This window comes from Archocentrus centrarchus, chromosome 11 (genome assembly GCF_007364275.1).
Source record: "Archocentrus centrarchus isolate MPI-CPG fArcCen1 chromosome 11, fArcCen1, whole genome shotgun sequence".
Lineage (NCBI taxonomy): Eukaryota > Metazoa > Chordata > Actinopteri > Cichliformes > Cichlidae > Archocentrus > Archocentrus centrarchus.
The window spans coordinates 7,187,880-7,206,283 of NC_044356.1; the positions used below are offsets into that span (position 1 = coordinate 7,187,880).

Below are 18,404 nucleotides of genomic sequence, written 5' to 3' on the forward strand. Positions count from 1 at the left end.
TCCGCTCTCCGAGTTTAAGCTGGGAGCGCCACAGGACAACTGTGTGAGTGCGCATGTGCGTGCGCTCACCGCGCTGGTCCGCAAAGTAATGGCTGCGGTCTGCCGAGAAAGCGGCAGAGTCCCGTATGGAGGTTCTTTGAGTACAAACACCTGCACACGACCACAAGATAATTAACACACACAATCCAGCTACACAAGCATAAATGCGGACATGAGGTCGGCAACTTCTGTAGGTTGTGTACAGAGGCCGCAAAGACCCTGCAGGTTTAATTAGCGAGCATCTAACCAAGCTAGCTCCAAAACAGAAGCAGCTTCAGGTGGTGAGAACATCAGGATGCAGCTGGATTTGAGCTTTGACTCCTTCAAAGAGTTTGTTTTTGTTTAACACCACATGTAGGCGTTATTAATCTGCTGCACTGATGCTGAACTTTATTGTGGAGTTTATTGTAGAATTTATTGAGTTTGGGAGTTCATGTTTTTCTTTGTTTCTCCCTGTTGATGTTCATGTGTGTCCTTAATATTACACACATTTAGCATGTCTTGTGAACAGTTGGTTGTTGACTATATTTCTTTAAACTGTATCTTTTGTCAAGTTTTCATTACACAATAGTCACTTTTGCGCCTTGAATCTTACACCTGATCAGGTATGAAAATACTAAAACTAATACTGAAACTAACTGAAACTAACTAAAACTAAGCATGAAACCAAAAATAAAAACTAATAAAACGAGCAAAACCACTCTGAAAACTAATTAAAACTAACTGAATTAGAGAAAAAAAAGTAAAAACTAACTAAAACTAAACTATAATGTAAAATCCAAAACTATTATAACCCTGATAGTACTTCGAGCTTATTTGTGTAGTGCTTTGCAGTAGGAGTGTAGGAAGTATTTGGATCATAAGCAGCCAAACTGTAAAAACACTGAACTTCAACTGTTTTGTAGTTTGTTTGTTTTTTCTGGCTTAAAATTGGCTGTTGGAGGGTTAAATATGCACAGTTATAGATACAGCACATTTCCCTGTTTTTTTCTGGGCATTTGACAAAAATTAATTTTTTTCTCAGAAAATTAAAACTCACTGAAAAAACCTTTCTGGTGTTTTTCCTTTTTGGATGGGGGTACACCAAAAATATTTATATGCAGCAATAAGGCCCTGCGTGTTTCATTATTGGGCTAAAATGACAGGCTTCCTGCTGTATTAGTGTTTGATTATCCATCCATCCATTTTCTTCTGCTTATCCGGGGCCGGGTCGCAGGGGCAGCAGCCTAAGCAGAGAAGCTCAGGCCTCCCTCTCCCCAGCCACCTCCACCAGCTCATCCAGAGGGACTCCAAGGCGTTCCCAGGTCAACCGAGAGATATAATCTCTCCAGCGTGTCCTGGGTCTGCCCCGGGTTGGCGGAGGCCCTGGTGGACCGATCCTCGGCTATCGAGACTGATTAATGGTAACAAATTCAGATTGTGTTTTTAAAGGTCCATCACTTCGCCTGTGTCAGTTTTGCATGAGAGCTACTAAGTATTTCTCACAAATGCCACACAGAGCATGTATTAGTATGAAATGAAGTAGAACTTCAAATTCTGGTCTAGTATTTTCTTTAAGGTTGTTTTGTGTAAATATATATTAATAATCTCTTGCACAAAAGAAACACCAAATTCAAGTAAATTAATGCCAGTTTACTGCACTGACTTTGTTCTTCTTATAAATATAAAGCACATGTGATTGTACAGCTGTTGTGAATCAGCCAATGAAACTGCAGATAAATAAATAAATAAGAGATGTTGTAAATCTCAGAATGCTAGAGCAAAGATGAGAACAGGAAACGAGGACAGTGGGTGATAACATTTATTTGCAAACTTGTACAGGCGAACAGGAAATAAGAGATATCTGATTGGCTATACACAAGAGCAGAACCGCAGAGAGTCGGATGCTCCTTTACGGCGTCTCTTCAGCCTTGCCCGTGTGGTGGTTCGGCGGCGTGTATTTCCCCTCCTTAATCAGCTTGTCGCGCTGCTGACGGATGGCGTGCAGCCTCTCATGCTGCAGGAAAGACGGGGAGGTGGAGGAACAAACAGATATCACAGGAAAGTATTAGCAGCATCTTTCATTGCTTGCACCGTACGAGTGTTAAACAGTGAAAGCTTCAGGTCAGTGAGCAGCAGCCTTCTGTCCACATGCACACAGCACAGATGCAGGGATGTTCTCACATGTTGTTGTGATGATGCAGCTCTGTGTTACATTTCTGCCTAAAGGTGCCACACGGTTCATCTTTGAAACGTGACTTCAGCGGATGTGAAGCTGACATCCATCCTGAATCAGCACTTCGTTCTTCTCTGTCAAGTTTTCAAAGGATCGGACGCGACTAACGAGCACGACAGAGCGCCTGAACTTTGTGCTGCTGCTGCACTTCCACCCTGAGCTGCCCGTCGACCCTCTGCTGACTCCTGCACTCTGTCAGACTTCAGCTTAACGATGACATCACAGCACAGATTAGATATGGATGCTAGTTTTTCTTTCACTTTTAATTTATGTTTTTGCTAGTGTTTGCATGTGTGTTTGTGTGTGTGTGTGTGTGTGTGTGTGTGTAGAGTGGGATCATGTTAACAATCCATTCAGATTTGCCTCACGTCCTCAGAGGTCCTCACGGTCAGCTTAATGAGTTATTGGTCAAACATGAACAGAAAGCCTTTTAAGTTAGAAACTAGGATTCTCACAAGTGTGTGTATTTTCAGCATATAGAAAATGTGTCACATTTGACCTCTGACCTCCCTTTCAAGGTCAAAAGATTGCTCTGAAGGTGATAATAATGCTATAGAGCTATTTAAAAACTATTTCTTAAGGCCATCGTTTGTATAGACAGCATATGGGCATATAGGGAGTGATATATGGGGATTCTAAACATCACATTTGACCTCTGACCTCTCCTCCAAGGCCAAACTTTCCTAAAAATGTCTTTTATCTTTAAAACTGATTAAAATTCTCCTTCCTTTGCTTGTATTGGCAGCATTTTGGAAATGATGTTGGTTTATGATGTCACCTTTGACCTCTGACCTCAGTGTTATGTTTCACATCTGCCTTTCTTTCAAGTTCACCCCGAAATCTGTTTTATCTTTATAGAAAGTGTATAGAGAAGAAGAATGAGCTGCATATTAGTCAGAAATATACTGAAGTAAAACATAATGAATTCCTATTATCATCACACATGTTTGTGTAATCAGAGTAAACGTCTGTCCTGCTGCCTGATCTGATTTTTACTGCATTACAAACTTCGTTTAAAAAGAACAAATAAAACAAAATGAATACATATAAAATACAAAACTATTCCCTTACACTGCACAGAGAGTGAGCTGCCTCCTCGATGGAGGTTTGAACTCTCAGTGCTTCTTGTTTTAAAGAGTTTTTTTTATTATCTTTTATTAGCTTCAAACTCTGTGTGAGAATCGAGTAATTTAATGCAGCAAAGCTTCACCGAAAAGCCAGAATGTTAAACATTAAAGTGAAATAACAGATCTAACCCTGGAATGTACCGAGCGCACACTTTCAAATAACACCAGCAAATTTCAAAAGCAGCATTTAGGATGCATTAAAGTCTTTTATTTTGAAAATTGAGCACTATGCAGTTTCTGTGTCTGACTTCCTGCTGTCCTCAGCTGCTTGGTGCAGCCTGATGTGGCTTCTGTAAAAAAATAATCCCAGCGTTAGTTTTCAGCTCTGTGCAGCAGAGAGCCACCTCATATCTGCAGCACATCTGCAAACACTGTCTTAAGTGGGCACCATCAGCAGCTGCACCCAGTGTGGAAAAATCACAGGTAATCTTTTTATTCTGCTACCTCAAAATCAGAGAGTTTATGAGCAACTTCATGTTTTATTCAAACTACTGAAAGCTGCAAAATTCAAAGAGAAATAAATCAGTTTTAACAGACTGGAGCATCTCAGAAAGGTCTCTGAATGCTGCCGTACAAGTTTTACAGCTCATCAACAGAAAAACACTTTTGTGCCTGAATTTGTTTTGGTTGTGTTACTGAATTAATGTATATATACAATAAACAAGTGTGGAGTAAACACGCAGACTTTACTGTAAAGAATACGGTGCAGGTTTTGCTCTAGGATTGGTGTAAATATTCGGGATAACGAGAGGCGGGCAGATCTGTTCAACATGAGGACAAATAATGAGACAGCAGGTGACGCTGCTGAAAGTCAAACCCACAAGAGAAACGCGGTCACTTCACAGCATGAGCGATTGACTCGTGGCACATTGATTTTTTTTTTCCAGTGTTCAGATAAACTGTAGTGGAAGAGCTCTGCTCCATGACAACATGGGCTGCATTACCAACCGTGGAGGAGGTGAGGGTTGGGTGAAGTTTGGAGGATGTGTTAATTTTAACAGTTTGATAGAAGGTTCATCCTCTTGATGGAACTAGATAATTTTAAACTGTTAGCCTATTACAACTGTCCTCTAATAATAGATGAATTCAGCACTGCACTGTCATCTCTGTTCTAGAACAACTAGATACAACTTGGACAGAAGCAGCAGAGTGTGAGGAGTTGGATTACCGTCTTCTGCCTGTGCATGCACTCGTAGAAGTCCTCAAACTCCAGCTTGCACTCCTTTGTGGCACGGGTCTGCCCGATGCCATGAGCACACTCGATCCACTCCTTCTCGAAGGCGTGGCAGCGCGCCGCCCGCTTGTTGATCTGCTCTCCGCTCTGCAGCAGCAGCCAGCGGTCCAAGTTGATGCCGAGCTTCGACTGCAGGTCCACAAACGGCATGATGCTGAACGAGGAGGGGCACAAAATAACTGCAATTTATAAACTGGTCTAACAGAACTGTTTCAGAAGTTTATGCAAAAATAATCACAAGAACAGTAACATCAAATACAATAAGGTTTACACCCAGCCTGAACTAATGCACACAATAAAACTGCCTTTACTCTTGGAAGGCTTTCTATGAAGCTAAAAGAGCTCTGACTCTTGTTTCTCCTGGATGAGGCAGGTATGGTGTGCGTTCATGTGCATGTGTGTCTGCATGTTTAAGTGTGCTGGTGTATGAGTCAGTATGTGTGTCTGTAAGCCTTTAAAGGAGCATGAAGAAAAGTGAGCACAGCAGCATCCTCAGAGCTGAGGTTTCTTGCTGCAGAAAACAGACGTTCTAATAAGAAGAATAACTTTATTGATCCCACAGGGAAATTCAGATATCTGACAGCTCATCTGCTGTTTGTATGAGAACTGAAAAGCCTGATGGCTGTGGGTGCGAATTTTCTCTGTGTTTTGTTCCCACCCCTGTGTCCATCCCACAAACCTTCACATGCAATGTGAAATTTTGATGGTGTAGATGTCAGTAATTAATGTTAATTAATCCATCCATCCATGTTCTTCCACTTATCCAGGGCCAGGTTGCAGAGGCTGCAGCCTAAGCAGAGTAACCCAGACCTCCCTCTCCTCAGCCATTTCCTCCAGCTTTTAAGGGGAAACACTGAGGAGTGTCCTGGGTCTGCACTGGGGCCTCCCCAGGGTAGGACTTGCCCAGAGTACCTCACCTAGGAGGTGCCCAGGGTTAATTAACGTTAATAATAATTCAGTGTCAAACTCCAGAACCCCAGGTCAGCGGCTCAGTTTTACTGGCCTACGGGACAAAAAAAGAAAAAAACTTTTATTTTACATATTAATAGTTTGTTTATATTTTTATTTCACTCCACCTGAGCTCACCGTCTCAGTAAAAGCTCCGCCTCTTTGTGCAGACAGACTCCACGTTAAGCTGTGACAGCATCATCGTCACTGCTGCTGCTGTTTGAGGCCTTTTGTTGAAAAACTGGGGCCTACACGGCTTAATGTTAAATACGTTTGCACTGCAGGTCTTCTTTTAGTTGCAAATGTGGTTAAATGCACATTCTTACATGGTGCAGATTCACGAATTAAACGACAAACTGAAGCAAAATATTTGGGTAGAGGATTTTTTTTTTTATAATTGAGCTTTGAGTTACTCGCTGCAGCCCTAGCTGTAATATAATGATACTGATAACTGTAATTTAAAAAAAAATCTTGTAAGATTACAACAATATGACAAATATAAGAATAAACTATAGTAAACAACAAGCTCCAATAATGTTCTTTTCATATACTTTTGGACTCTCTGCCATCACCTCACCATTATCTACCAAGCTACTGAAAAATCACAGAAAAACAAATAAGCATAAGGATGAATTTGACTGATTGCCTCTCCCCACAGAAGTTTCTATGTGTAATTCTTTTGGCCATGGTACTGTTTAAAATCTGCCACTGTGACAGCCCTACCCCGAAGCATGGCCTAGTTTATAAAAGGATAATAATTTAAGTAATTTAAACATTTTTATTTCCATTATTTAATTTCAGTGGTGGTCCTGCTGCCCTACATCCACAAGTCGTGATCTCAACAATAACAAAAACAACAACAAAACAAAAACCGTACATTCAGCTATTACTTCTTCTTCTTGCAGCTGCTCCCTTTACGGGTCGCCACAGCGAATCATCTGCTTCCATCATACCCTATCCCAGCATCCTCCTCTGTCACACCAACCCTCTGCATGTCCTTCATCACAACATCCATGAATCTTCACCTGAAGATGAATTTTCACCCTCATCTGCACATCTCAGCCTCACCTCTCTAACTCTGTCTCCAATCTGCTCGGCCTGCACCGTCCCTCTGATGTATTCCTAATCCTCTCCATCCTGGTCACTCCCAGTGAACACCTGAGCATCTTCAGCTCAGCCCTCTTTGTCAGTGACCACACATCACAGCAGGTCTCACTACTGTCCTGTAAACCTTCCCTTTCACTCTGGCTGCGATCCTCCTGTCACAGATCACCCCTGAAGCTCCTCTCCACCCTGCCCGCACTCTCTTCTGCACCGTCCAGTGCTTTGGATGGTTGACCCCAGAGATTTAAACTCATGTATCGAGACAACAGAGGTTTTGATATTGCAAAGTAAAGATCACCAGGTTGGTAGTAAAAATATTTGTTTTATCTGATGAACTCAACAATACGGACAGGTACAGGACGGACACCCACAGCTTCCTATCTCCCGTTAACGTTAACAAAGGTGTGGCTGGTTAAAGCGACTCTTTCACATTTTGAGTATAAACTGCTGCGGAAACTCTGCTTCGATGACAGCCACCCGGGCTAACCGCAGGCCGCACTTATTTCACAGTATTTGAGCACTGGCGCTATTTTCAGACAGCATATAAACTCCGCGGTGTAGCCAGTGAGTCCACAGCCCGTTAACACGCCGTTATTTCTCGTTAAATGTTTGTATTTACCGTGATTTGCTCCAGACGTTTTAACCTTCCTCCGACTCTGCACGTCCCGGTTTGCGGCTGCTGAACAAAACACTGCCGTAAAGTGATCGGCTGGGGCGGAAACAGAGCTGCTCCTCTTCTGTAGTACCGCCCCCTGCTGGTTCGGCCTCTAAATTACAATTGGGTGAAGATGTTGGCGCGGCATCAAAATTTTGTGACTTCTGCCTAAACGTCACAGAATTGATGAAGTCAAATAATAAAGTCTAATAATCGAATGCAGTGTTTTACACTGTGAGAGTGTTGATGGAGAAGGTCAGAAGGAACTACACTGTATCTTTGTGGATCTCAAGAAAGCATTTAACAGGCTGCTGAGAGAGGAACTGTGGTACTGAAAGAGGAAGTCAGGAGTGGCAGAGAGGGTATGTGAGGGTGGTGCAGGACATGTTTGAGGACAGCGAGACAGTGGTGAGGTGTGCAGCAGGAGTGACAGATGGACTCAAGGTGGGGGTGGTATTACATTAGCGATTGGCTCTGAGTCTCTTCTTCTTTGCAGTGATGATGGACAGGCTGGCAGATGAGGTCAGGCAGGAGTCTCTGTGGACTATGATGTTTGCAGATGACGTTATGATCTGTAGTGAGAGCAGGGAGCAGGTGAAAGAACCTGGAGAGGTGGAGGCATGCATTGAGGAGAAGCGCAATAGACGAGAGCAGAAGGACAGAATCCACGTTTGTGACTGAGAGGGAGACAGGTGGAAAGGTAAACATGCTAAGACTAGAGGTAGTAAAGGTAGATGAGATTAAATCCCTGGGGACAACCATCCAAAGCAGCGGACAGCAGCGCACAAGAGAGATGAAGAAGAGAGTGCAGGGTGGAGACAAGTGTCAGGGGGTGATTTCTAATTGCACCATCATGAACTTAAACATCTGAACTAAATCTGAGCTGTACCGCTTTCTCTCAGCACTGCGAGGTGAAGAAATTCTGGGATGATTGACAGCTATATTGAATGCTTTCCACTTGTGAATAATCTTTCTCACTGTGGAATGATGGACTTCAGATCATTTGGAAATAACCTTGTAACCCCTCCCTTTGACTGACAGGCAGCAAGATCATTGTGGATGTCGCCTTGGCACATCTGAGCGCTCCAGACCTGCAAACTGCCCAAACTTCTGCTTTATTAGAGGTGCTCACACTTGCTGATCATCAGTTAATCAAATGTATTTGATTAGCAGCACCTGGCTGCTACTAACTCTCTTCATTCCTATGGAAGGAGTCGGGGTGTGTTTAGGCTTAATTTTTACTAAATAAATCGAGACTCAGTATAATATGTGATGAGATGTTGCTCATTTTAAGCCCTGCAGAGAACCAGGTGATATTTTATTATATCCTATAGTTACATACTAGTATCACAAGCCTGGAAAAAAAACTACAAAACGTCCTCAGTGATTTGAGGTCTGCACATTTATAAAAGCTGTTTTTTTTCTTATGATTTTCTCTGTAACAGATGACGAATCATCGCTTTGGTGCAACATCAGTTTGTGTTTATTTATTTTCCCCAAAGGTCCACAGGTTGTCTTTCACAGTCCTGCATGTACACCCCCACACAATGTTGGGGCTTTAACAGTGACAGGAAATACAGAAACAGTATAATAACACTTAAATATTGCTATCTATAAATGCTAACCTTTTCAAATAAGACCAGAACCATCTGTTTCCGTCCTTTAACACTCATTCGGACTCTTTTAGGAAGTTGGGGTTTCCGTCTGTGGTACATTCACATGGTTTCTCACAGGCAGGCAGGCAGGCAGGCAGAAACGAGTGATAAGTGTAGACCAAACAAAGCACTGCCAAATCACATAAGCAGCTAAATCCATAAAGCTACTCTGAGATGAAAAAGGCTCCCGGTTCGATTCCTCGCAGGTTTGAGGACAAACCCGGCGGGAAACCCTTTATTTATTTTACATTTGTTTAAACAGAAGCACAGAGGTGATACAAAGCTAAGAAATAAGTCAAGCTATGGTTAAGAAAAGCTTATCGGCATCAGTATTTAAAGTGTTTGGCTCCAAAAGTCACACTGACTTGTAAAAATGATTAGTACAACATAAATTAGCAGAAGAAAATATAAAAGAAAAAAAATAATTACAGTATTTGAAAAAACTTAAATGTCCTTTAAGTTAAAAATACTGAATCACGAATGTGACGAAGAACTTATTCTGAAAATGTTTTGGAGCCAAACTCTTCTTTAGTTACATCCAACATAAAAGGCCCTCCATAGGTGATTTATTTTGGTTGTACCACAGACTGAAGTAAACTCACTTTATCGCAACAGACGATGAACAGCAAAAAAAAAAAAAAAAAAAAAAAAAAAGAGAGATAAATACAATAATTCAGATAAAGTGCACAAGTGCTCATTCAAAAAATAAAAGTGGGAAACACAAATACATTCATCAGGATTCACACACACACACACACACACACACACACACACACACACACACACACAACATTCAAGTGGGTCACACGGCCGGTTAACACGTCAGAAACCAAAACCTCCGAAACCAGTCGGGTGTGTGCTGCTGTGTTTGGTCAGCGAGTGTCGATAAGGCAAGCAGGCAGCGAATTGTAAAACACTAACTTGGTCATGTGACCTACTGACAGAGTTCTGACAGAGAACGTGTGCATCTTCAAGTCGAGCGTTTGAAGTGAAGGTGAAGTCGTTCTTGTACTCAGAGTGACTGCAGCTGATGGCGTACTCGGTTCCAGCTTTGGCACTGAGGTGTTCTGCTGCTAATTACACGATAATTACATGATAAAAGAAACTGTTGATTGATAACTCAAGAAAATTAGCAGCAGATTAATCAGGAATGAAAATAGTTTTCCACACAGGATTAATACATTATTGGTAGCAATAAATTATATATTATAGACCAGAGCTCCCTCTCTCTCCAGCCTCTGCCAGCTCATTCTGGGAACGCCGAGGTTTTCCCAAGCCGGCTGAAAGATATCCAGCGTGCTTCCTGCTCAGACATGCCCGGAGCGCCTCACCCAAGAGGTGCCCAGGATCCCAATCTGATGCCCAAACCACCTCTAATCCTCATGAATAAATAACCTCCTTCCACTGAGGAGGACTGTGCATCTACCCTTAAATTAGTTTCATTATTATCCATAGAGCTGTACTGGCATTAATACTGTACTGTGCATTTAGTTTTTCTTCATGAGAAATGTAAACATGATTTATTAAATTTTGAAGGTGGACTGAAAGCTGAAACTGCATTGCTGCAATAACATGTAACTGTAAATACAGCTGATCATTTAGTGGGCAGCCTGAAGGCGGCTGTGTTGCCTTCTGCCTTCATTCAGTTCATGAAAACTGCTTCGAGTTTGTGTTTAAGCGTTTCTATAACTGTTACATATTCAGCTGAAAAGGAAAATCAGAGGAAACCTGCAGGACTTTTTGGTTTTTTCCATTTTTAAGATTTAAAAAAAAGTGTTTCTCGGGGGGGTCGTTCATCTAATCTGCAACACTGACGAATGCAAAACAGACAAACCTTCACACAGACAACAAATTTCACAGCTCCAGGACCTGTCAGAACTCTGTCATTTACTTCCACAGCAGTGACCCTTTTTTTTTTTTCAATCTGTGTCCATCCTCCTCCTCCTCCTCCTCCTCCTCCTCCTCCGTGCAGTGAACGTGAGATTCAAGTGCAACTTCGTCCTCTGAAGTAAACTTTAACTTTCAGCAGTGTAACAGAAACATGCTGCCCGTTTGCAACCTTCCACACAAGCAATGGCTCATGCAGACTCATGCACACTGCAAATAATACAATTTCAAGGTCGTCTGAATATAAATAGAGGGGGGGGAAAAAAAAGGGAAAATAAAGCCACAATAAGTGAGTACAAAGTCCACATTCATTCACACATTTTTAAAAACATCCTCGGCGAGCGTCCTCTGCTGTCCCAGCAATCCTCGTCTCTCTGCTGTGCTTGGTGATGTTTCACCTCAGTTCATAATTTCAGTTTGCCATATTGAAAATTTGTACCTCTTGTCTTTTTTTCTCTCTCTCTCTCTCTCTCTCTCTTTTTTTTTTTTTTTTTTTTGCTTAAGTAGCCACGGCATTTTGCACCAGGGAGTAAACATAAATCATCTTATAAATCTCAGAGGTAGAACCCTGACAGAGAGTAGACTGGCAGGTAGAAAGAGAAGACAGACCAACATAAAGAAATGCTGTCTGTGTTTAAGACGGCGTCTGTGAGTCGCAAAAGCAGCAAACGAGAGATGACGAGAGGAAAAAGCTTTGATGAGTCCACGTGTAAATGTTCAGGGTTGTTTCTGTGCAATCCTGAGAACTGCTTTTCTCTCTCAGACGTAGAGGATGACGTTGCTGTCTGCAGGACAGTGAAGGCCTTCGGTGGAGGGGTTCACGGCTCGGCACGAGGGGGGCTGGGGCTGCTGGCCGGCCGCCGGGTGACAGCTTTTCGGGTGAGGAGAGTCGCAGTCGTCCGACGTCAGCTCCGCGATGTCGTCTGACTGAGTGTCTGACATCTCCAGGTCACTGCGGATGCTCTCCGGCTGAGCCAGGGTGACGTCTCTGAGCCCCTCCCTGATTGACGTTCCCGGCGACAGTCCCAGCGCTGAGCCCGACAAAGCCCCGCCCCTTCTGGAGCTGCAGTCCTGGGGCTCCTCCCCTCCCGAGGCGGTCGCCATGGCAGCAGAGCCCGGATGTGGGGTTAGGTCCTCTTCGCTGGTCAGGCAGAGATGGCTGGGTTTGGTCTCAATGTCCACCTGGATCTCCAGGTTGGTGCACTCCCTGCAGAGTCACATGATTTACAGGTCAGCGGGCGTAGAAGAAGAAATATGAGATAACACGACATCAACAGCACAGATTCAGCTCAATCAATAAGCTCCCTGTGGGTCACTGTAGCTAAAGTCAGAAGCAGCCTCTGAAAAGTGAAGCCACTTTAGAGAAGTGTTTTAAACCTGATTTGTTTTTTTTAAATGGCCACCAGGGGGCATCTTAGTTTGCAGGAGGCTTCCTGTCCTACCTGTCAGGTAGAGTGTAGGAGGAGATGATGGATCCGGCCATTCCTCGGGTGCTGGCACAGTCGCTCCCGGCCCCCAGGCTGCCTGTCTCTCTCTGGGCTGATTCTTTGGCGAGTTCCCCTGCTTGGACCTCCAGCCTGGAGCATTACAAACACCCACATTAACATTAAACATCGACCATCATGTGCACTGAACAAAAAAATATGAAATGATATCCTCTGATATCCCAAAACAAGCCACAGGGTTCACTCCTGTTAATTAGCTTTTCTTTTTAGGAAAGGAAAAATTTCAATAAGTTCTAACATTAGTTGAGTCTCACAGGATCCTGCCTTTAAGTTACCATCTGTTGAACTTAAGCTTGAATGTAGCGTAGCTTTAGTGACTTCATCCTCACCTGCTGTACTTGCTTGTGCGAGTCCCCAGAGCACCACCGGCCAGGGTGTTGAAGTGTGGCGTGTCGCCCAGAGTCCCAGGGGCCACGGAGAGCCCCTCACTGGGAGAGGTGGTGCTCAGACCGCTGACCGCCCCGTCCAGACTGCTCTCGCCGAGGCTCGGAGACTTGAGGGCTCGCCACGCGTCCGCTACTGCAAAATCATACAGAAAAGACTCTTTTAGTTTAAAGATGTCACCAGATACATCCTGTTAGCACCATCAGCTCAGTGTGCTCACCTGTGATCGGTCCATCGTCCTCATCAAAGTCAATCCGCACACCGCGCCCCTTTCCTCTGCTCACGCCACAGCCCCCCCCTCTGCACAGAGAGATGGGCACCACGCCGTACACGTAGGCCAACATGATGGGCACGCCGATACCTGTGAGAGGGACAAAAACAGGGACGCACACATAAAGTTTCACCCCTGGAAAAATGGAGATTCACTGTGTCTTTGCCTCAGCCTTTGCTTCACTATCTGCTCTGGTTATTTATGCGAATTTGCTGCTTTCTTTAAAAATGTTCTTGGCTGCTCAGATTCTGACTTATGCAAAAATAAACCCAGAAAAATTAAATAAAATCTGCCTTATTTTATTATCCAGAAACATGGTGCACTCCTCATGTTGCATCAAAGCTGGTTTGAGGTGATGAACAGTGATGTGTGCAGACACTGAGAAAACAAACTGTCCTCTTTTTTTTTTGGCCATCATCCTCAGACAGTCACAGCACATAATATGTGACGGCCCCGTCGGGTTTCTTACCCACGCTGACAGCTGCGATGACAGGAGCGGTGATGATTGACAGGGCCACGCCCCCCGTGATGGCCAGATTCCTTCGGTGACGAGACGTCTTCTTCAGCTCGTAGTGGGCGTGGATCTGGGGGACAGGAGAGAGATGCAGGCTGTTTAACACCAATGCTTAACGACACAGGCGGAGGAGGTGGAGGCTGATCTGACTTCCAGCTTCTCATACATAATTATTTACAGGCTTTATGATGAACTATAATAACAGCGAATTATTTGGGGAGCTGTTGGGTATTTTTCACTTTTTGTGAATTATAACCCACATATTTCATCAATAATCAGAAGAAATATCAGTGAAAATAAGCATTAGTTTCTTGATTATTTTTAAGTTTTTGAGTTGTAAAGTTTTTTACTGGAAAGCTTTTATGAGAGTTTGAGATGTGGAACATTTTCTATCAACACTCATTTCTCAGTAGCTACGTTGTTTCTGCCTCTTTAGTTATTTTCTCGATGTTTGGATACATTGTAACTTTGTTAAGACACGTGCTAAATAAATAAAGTTTATAATTATTATTTGATTAAGAGTGCTATGGAAAAATTCACTTTTCACAGTAAACCAGGATCCTCAAACTATTTATTTAACAATTTTTAGCTCACAGAACAAAAACTAGCAGAAACAAATTCATTTTTTTACGTAGTCATTGCTTGACCGGTTCATAAAACAAGAAGTTGTTTCATCATGTCGAAATGAGCCAGCCTTTGCCTCACACTTGATATCTTTAGTTCCCCCTGACTCACACAGGAACTACGAGTGAAAATTTCCCCAGAATCACCCAAATTAATGTTTCTCCATCTCTGTGCTTTTTTTCAGTCCCACTGATGTCACTGTGGACGAGTCTCATTTGTATTTTAGGCAAACTCAAAGTCTACAAAGTATCACATACATCCTTTAATAAGGAAAGGTGTCATGTCTGTGCTGCTGCCGCGGTCGTCTCCTCCGACAAACAGCTCGACCTGCGGCCGCCTGCTAAAACCAACCCATTTACCCAGGCCCGACTGAGTGGCATCAAAGCCAGTTCTCCCTGCAGGGATTCACTCTGAATCATCACAGAGACACTAGATTTCTTTGAAACATCAAAGTTTCCTTCTCGCGAACTGAATCTGTGTCACGACTTGTCGTAGAGGAACTTCCAGGAAGGTTCCACTAATCATTTGCCTCAGATGACACGCCTGGAGAAATTTCAACACGAGGAAAACAAACACAGAGTTTGGCTGAGCCGCTGCGAAGCTGCTTAATCTCTCACTTGTGCAGTTTTCCCAGTTTCAGAAATACGCAGTTTCACTGTTATCCACAAGAGGGTGCTACAGTTTGTCAATGCAGCACAAATCTCCTGCAAAACGCCCACTCAGTTTATTTCATCCTGCATGAGGGAGTGTTGGCTCTTAGTAAATACCATTTACAATAGAAAAGTATAACCGACTGCAAAGAAAACAAAACATGGCACAGCTATGATTTATGGGAACAATGCAGAATTTACAGGCTTTAAAAATAGCAGGTTTTTACTTAGAATAGAAACAGAAAACAAAAGACACAGAAACTGTTTTTTTTTTTAACATAAGAGGCAAAGCCGTGAGCTAAAAGTGAACCGAATAAAAAGCAGAAGGAAACACAGGAGCCCAAATGTAATCAGATATCACTGAGGTCCATGAGCAGGTCAGTGTGGATGGAAAGTGCCCGCAATGCTAAAATCAGACTGAAACTCAGAAAAGATCTGGGTTCTGCAATGCTGTGAATTCCAGACTGTGACTCGAGCAGGATTGTGAAAGAGCGGCTGCAGAAGTGCTGCTAACTGTGTGAGAGAGCTGCCCCATCTGTGCGGTTTGGCACTTCTGCTTTCTGGAGCTCTGCGGAGACGTCAGCTGAAGTCACCTTACAGATTAAAAAATAAGTGCTGCTCAGTTTGAGACATTTCACTTCCAAAAGCACTCGATAGAAACCAAAGTGCAGACTGAGATTATGAACGCATTAAAGTTTCATAACATGTTTGCACTCCATTTCCATTTCCTTTTCTCAGCTTACAGCACTAAAAACATCCACGAAAAGCCGAGATCACGTCACCAAACTGAGTTCCACACAAACAGGAAGTTACTTTTATTCTTTCATAAAAAATAACCAGTCTCTAATGTTGTGTGTGAGGTTAGCACACTGAAGAAGGCTGGGCTGCTCTCCTGCCAACACGCAGGACAAACACACTCACAAACTCACTCTGTTATTAATGTTGCTGTTTGATTCTGTGTGTTTAATTGTTACTGAGCACTCGGTGGTTGTGTGATATTGTAGATCCTTCCTGTGCAAAACTGTCAGTGCTGTTTTGTGTGAACTAAAGTATAAATAATAGTAAAGATTCAAAAAATCTTGGTGCACTCATCAGTATTCCTGAGGTCACCTGTTACATCGCAGAGATCAAAGTCTCTGTTTTTGTTCTGTTTTCTGTTCCCAACCCTCTGACACGCTCCTTCAAAGGCCTGCTGCTGTACCGCCACCACGCCCGATCTCTGCAGGTTTCTCACCTTGCGGCCGACGTACACCGGGATGCCGATGACCATGGCGGGGACGGCGATGCCCGCGATAAGAGTGATGCCGACCGGAGCTCCGATCAGAGTGCCCAGCTGCCACAAAATCTTCTTCTTCCTGCTCCAGGGCTTCTTCCCCCAGAACGTACAGCCAGATGGACTGATGGAGGCCAACGCAGACGGTGGGAGGGAAGACAAAGAGATCAGGAAGCAGAGCAGAGTCAGACATGCTCATTTCAAAGATCTCATGCACAAACAGAGTGTGCGAGTACCTGAGGTAGTGCAGGTCGGAGATCTCCTTCATGCAGAGCCAGCAGAACTCGCAGCCGCAGACGGCACAGGTCATGTGATTGCAGCTCCCGTCGTTCATCTTGATGATGTAGGCGCCACAGCGGGGGCACGGCTTGATGTCATCAGCTGGAGACAAAAAGAAGATGAGCTTAGCACCTGAAGCCACTCCTACCAATTAGAGTAAAAGCTTAAGAAGAGCAGGTGTGTTCTCTGTAGTCTGAGGAGGATCTTTGCATTTGTGTGTCAGTGTTTTATAAGCGGAAATATGACTTTCTTTAATTAGATGGTTGAGCTTGGCTCTAAATCCAGATATCAGCCGTTTCCTGAGCTTCAGTTTACGTTTATCCACCAGCAATATGAAGCTCTTGAGCTTTTGCTTCTAGTTGCCTCAGGAGGAAATGAGGGCACGCCCACGCCGTTTATGTATTAAAACCAAAAATCCACAGAAGCATTTTAACACAGCGCCAGGTAGAGGTTTAAACAGGAAGCAGACGGCTGGCTGCTCCTTTGTGGAAAACACCCTGGAAGAAACTGAAAGTAGGTGGAAAATCAAATACCTGTCGGTATGATCCATCACCCGAACGAAGCCCACACAAGTAGCATGAAATCATAAAGTGTACATGACCCTAGCTTTAATATTTTGACTTAATTTCTTCATGAGGCCAAAGGAAGTCACTTCTGCCGTCTGGAATAAAACATCATCCAGGAGGTTTCACACTAAAATGGGCTCAGCAGACTTTCCAAAAGTTTCACTTTTAAGGATTAATTTATCACATCTTTGAACCTTTTTCATGATGAAAAGGAGAAATTTAATTAGAAGCTAAATATAAGAAAAAATTGAACTCTCTTTGGGTCTTTTCCTGATGGCAATAAGCTCAAAGCTCATTAGAGTAATGGATCATTAGGCAGCAGCAGCAGCACTTTGTCCTCTAATGCATTTTGAGTCCGATTGCTGGGAGTTTGGATTCTGCTCGCAGGGAAGGCTCTCCGCTCTTTAAAGGGCATTTTAAGCTGAAGCGACTGTGGCAGATGTGTTCGGTGCTGTGATTGTTTCTGCCGCCTGTATTCTGCTGAGACGACTCAGCTCACTCCCTCTGGTATCTCACTTTCTCTCTCTTTTCTTTTCATGTCTTATCTCTCCATCTTTCCCTCCACATCACGTCTCCTCCTCCTCCTCCTCTCTGTGCTCGTCTGAGTCCTGTTGAATAAGCAGCAGGTATCAGACAGGCAGACTGACACAGAGGGAGCGGCCTGCAGTTTTTCTGTGAGTCAGTTTTGGCTGCTTGGATTGTTCTCAGTCCTTCTGGCACAGAGAGACAAACTGGAAGAGGCGAATTAAAGAGGGAGAGAAGAGGGCAGCTGGAGGGATTTACCTAATGGATGTTTAATCAAAACAGGATTAAAGGCACACATGCAAACACGGATGTTTGCACACAAAGGTGCGGATGTTTGCAGAGATTTTTGCATTATTGTATCTATTATCACTACAAAAAAACTATATTAGGGGACAAAATTCACTGTTTTGTTTTCTCGCTGAGAGTTAGTGGGAAGGAGGGAAATCCAGCAGCTAGTTAGCTTAGCAGGAAAACAGGAAATGGGGATAAACGGCAAACTGTCCGAGGGAACCAACATCCACTTCAAATCCAGGAATTAGCATGTTAGAGGGAATTTTTCTTTACTGCATATAAAAGCAGAGCAGCAGAAGTGAGTCTAAAATCAGGAAATGAGTTAGCATTTAGCACTTCTGGTTCTGGGTTTTCTTTGACATCATGCAATTCACAATAAAATATCCCCTCCTTTCAAAACGCTGACGCGCCCCCGAGAAGCTGTTTGCTAACAAGTGACTAACTGTGACTGAAGAAGCTGCCCTGAACCTTCAGCTTCCTCAAACGTAATTCAGACCCCTGCGCTGAATCTATGTGGAGCCCACAACATCACCTGTGCCAGCGACTGACAGCAACGCCAGCATTTATGATCTACGGCGCAGATTGTAGTCCAACATGCGTCCCAGGGAGCCAAGAAAAGCCCGCCAAAGGCTCCGGTTTGGACCGGTCTTTAGAAAAT

General features: G+C 43.6%; 2 protein-coding genes across 2 annotated transcripts in view; both read right to left on the minus strand.

Moving 5' to 3' along the window:
• Positions 1-1,824: 1,824 nt before the first annotated feature.
• Positions 1,825-7,406, minus strand: ndufs5 (NADH:ubiquinone oxidoreductase subunit S5). Its single transcript, XM_030741304.1, has 3 exons — positions 7,287-7,406; positions 4,550-4,769; positions 1,825-2,035 (listed from the first exon to the last, which is right to left on the minus strand). The coding sequence occupies exons 2-3, from the start codon at positions 4,763-4,765 to the stop codon at positions 1,931-1,933; spliced, it is 321 nt and encodes a 106-aa protein (XP_030597164.1). The 5' UTR covers positions 4,766-4,769; positions 7,287-7,406; the 3' UTR covers positions 1,825-1,930.
• A 2,247-nt stretch (positions 7,407-9,653) lies between these two features.
• Positions 9,654-18,404, minus strand: part of rnf19b (ring finger protein 19B) — a 38,785-nt gene continuing 30,034 nt past the window's right edge. Inside the window, exons 4-10 of the mRNA XM_030741150.1 lie at positions 16,322-16,466; positions 16,047-16,209; positions 13,494-13,608; positions 12,974-13,114; positions 12,699-12,888; positions 12,307-12,441; positions 9,654-12,071 (exon numbers count right to left, since the gene is read on the minus strand). Of these exons, the coding sequence (XP_030597010.1) occupies positions 11,624-12,071; positions 12,307-12,441; positions 12,699-12,888; positions 12,974-13,114; positions 13,494-13,608; positions 16,047-16,209; positions 16,322-16,466 (1,337 nt within the window). The 3' untranslated portion in view covers positions 9,654-11,623. The remainder of the gene's footprint in view (positions 12,072-12,306; positions 12,442-12,698; positions 12,889-12,973; positions 13,115-13,493; positions 13,609-16,046; positions 16,210-16,321; positions 16,467-18,404) is intronic.

Bases quoted from the DNA above. Each gene is read 5' to 3' on its own strand.
- ndufs5 (XM_030741304.1), bottom strand. From the start codon at position 4,765: ATGCCGTTTGTGGACCTGCAGTCGAAGCTCGGCATCAACTTGGACCGC. The intron at 2,036-4,549 runs GTAATCCAACTC...TCTTTCCTGCAG, and splicing joins GCATGCACAGGCAGAAGACG to CATGAGAGGCTGCACGCCAT.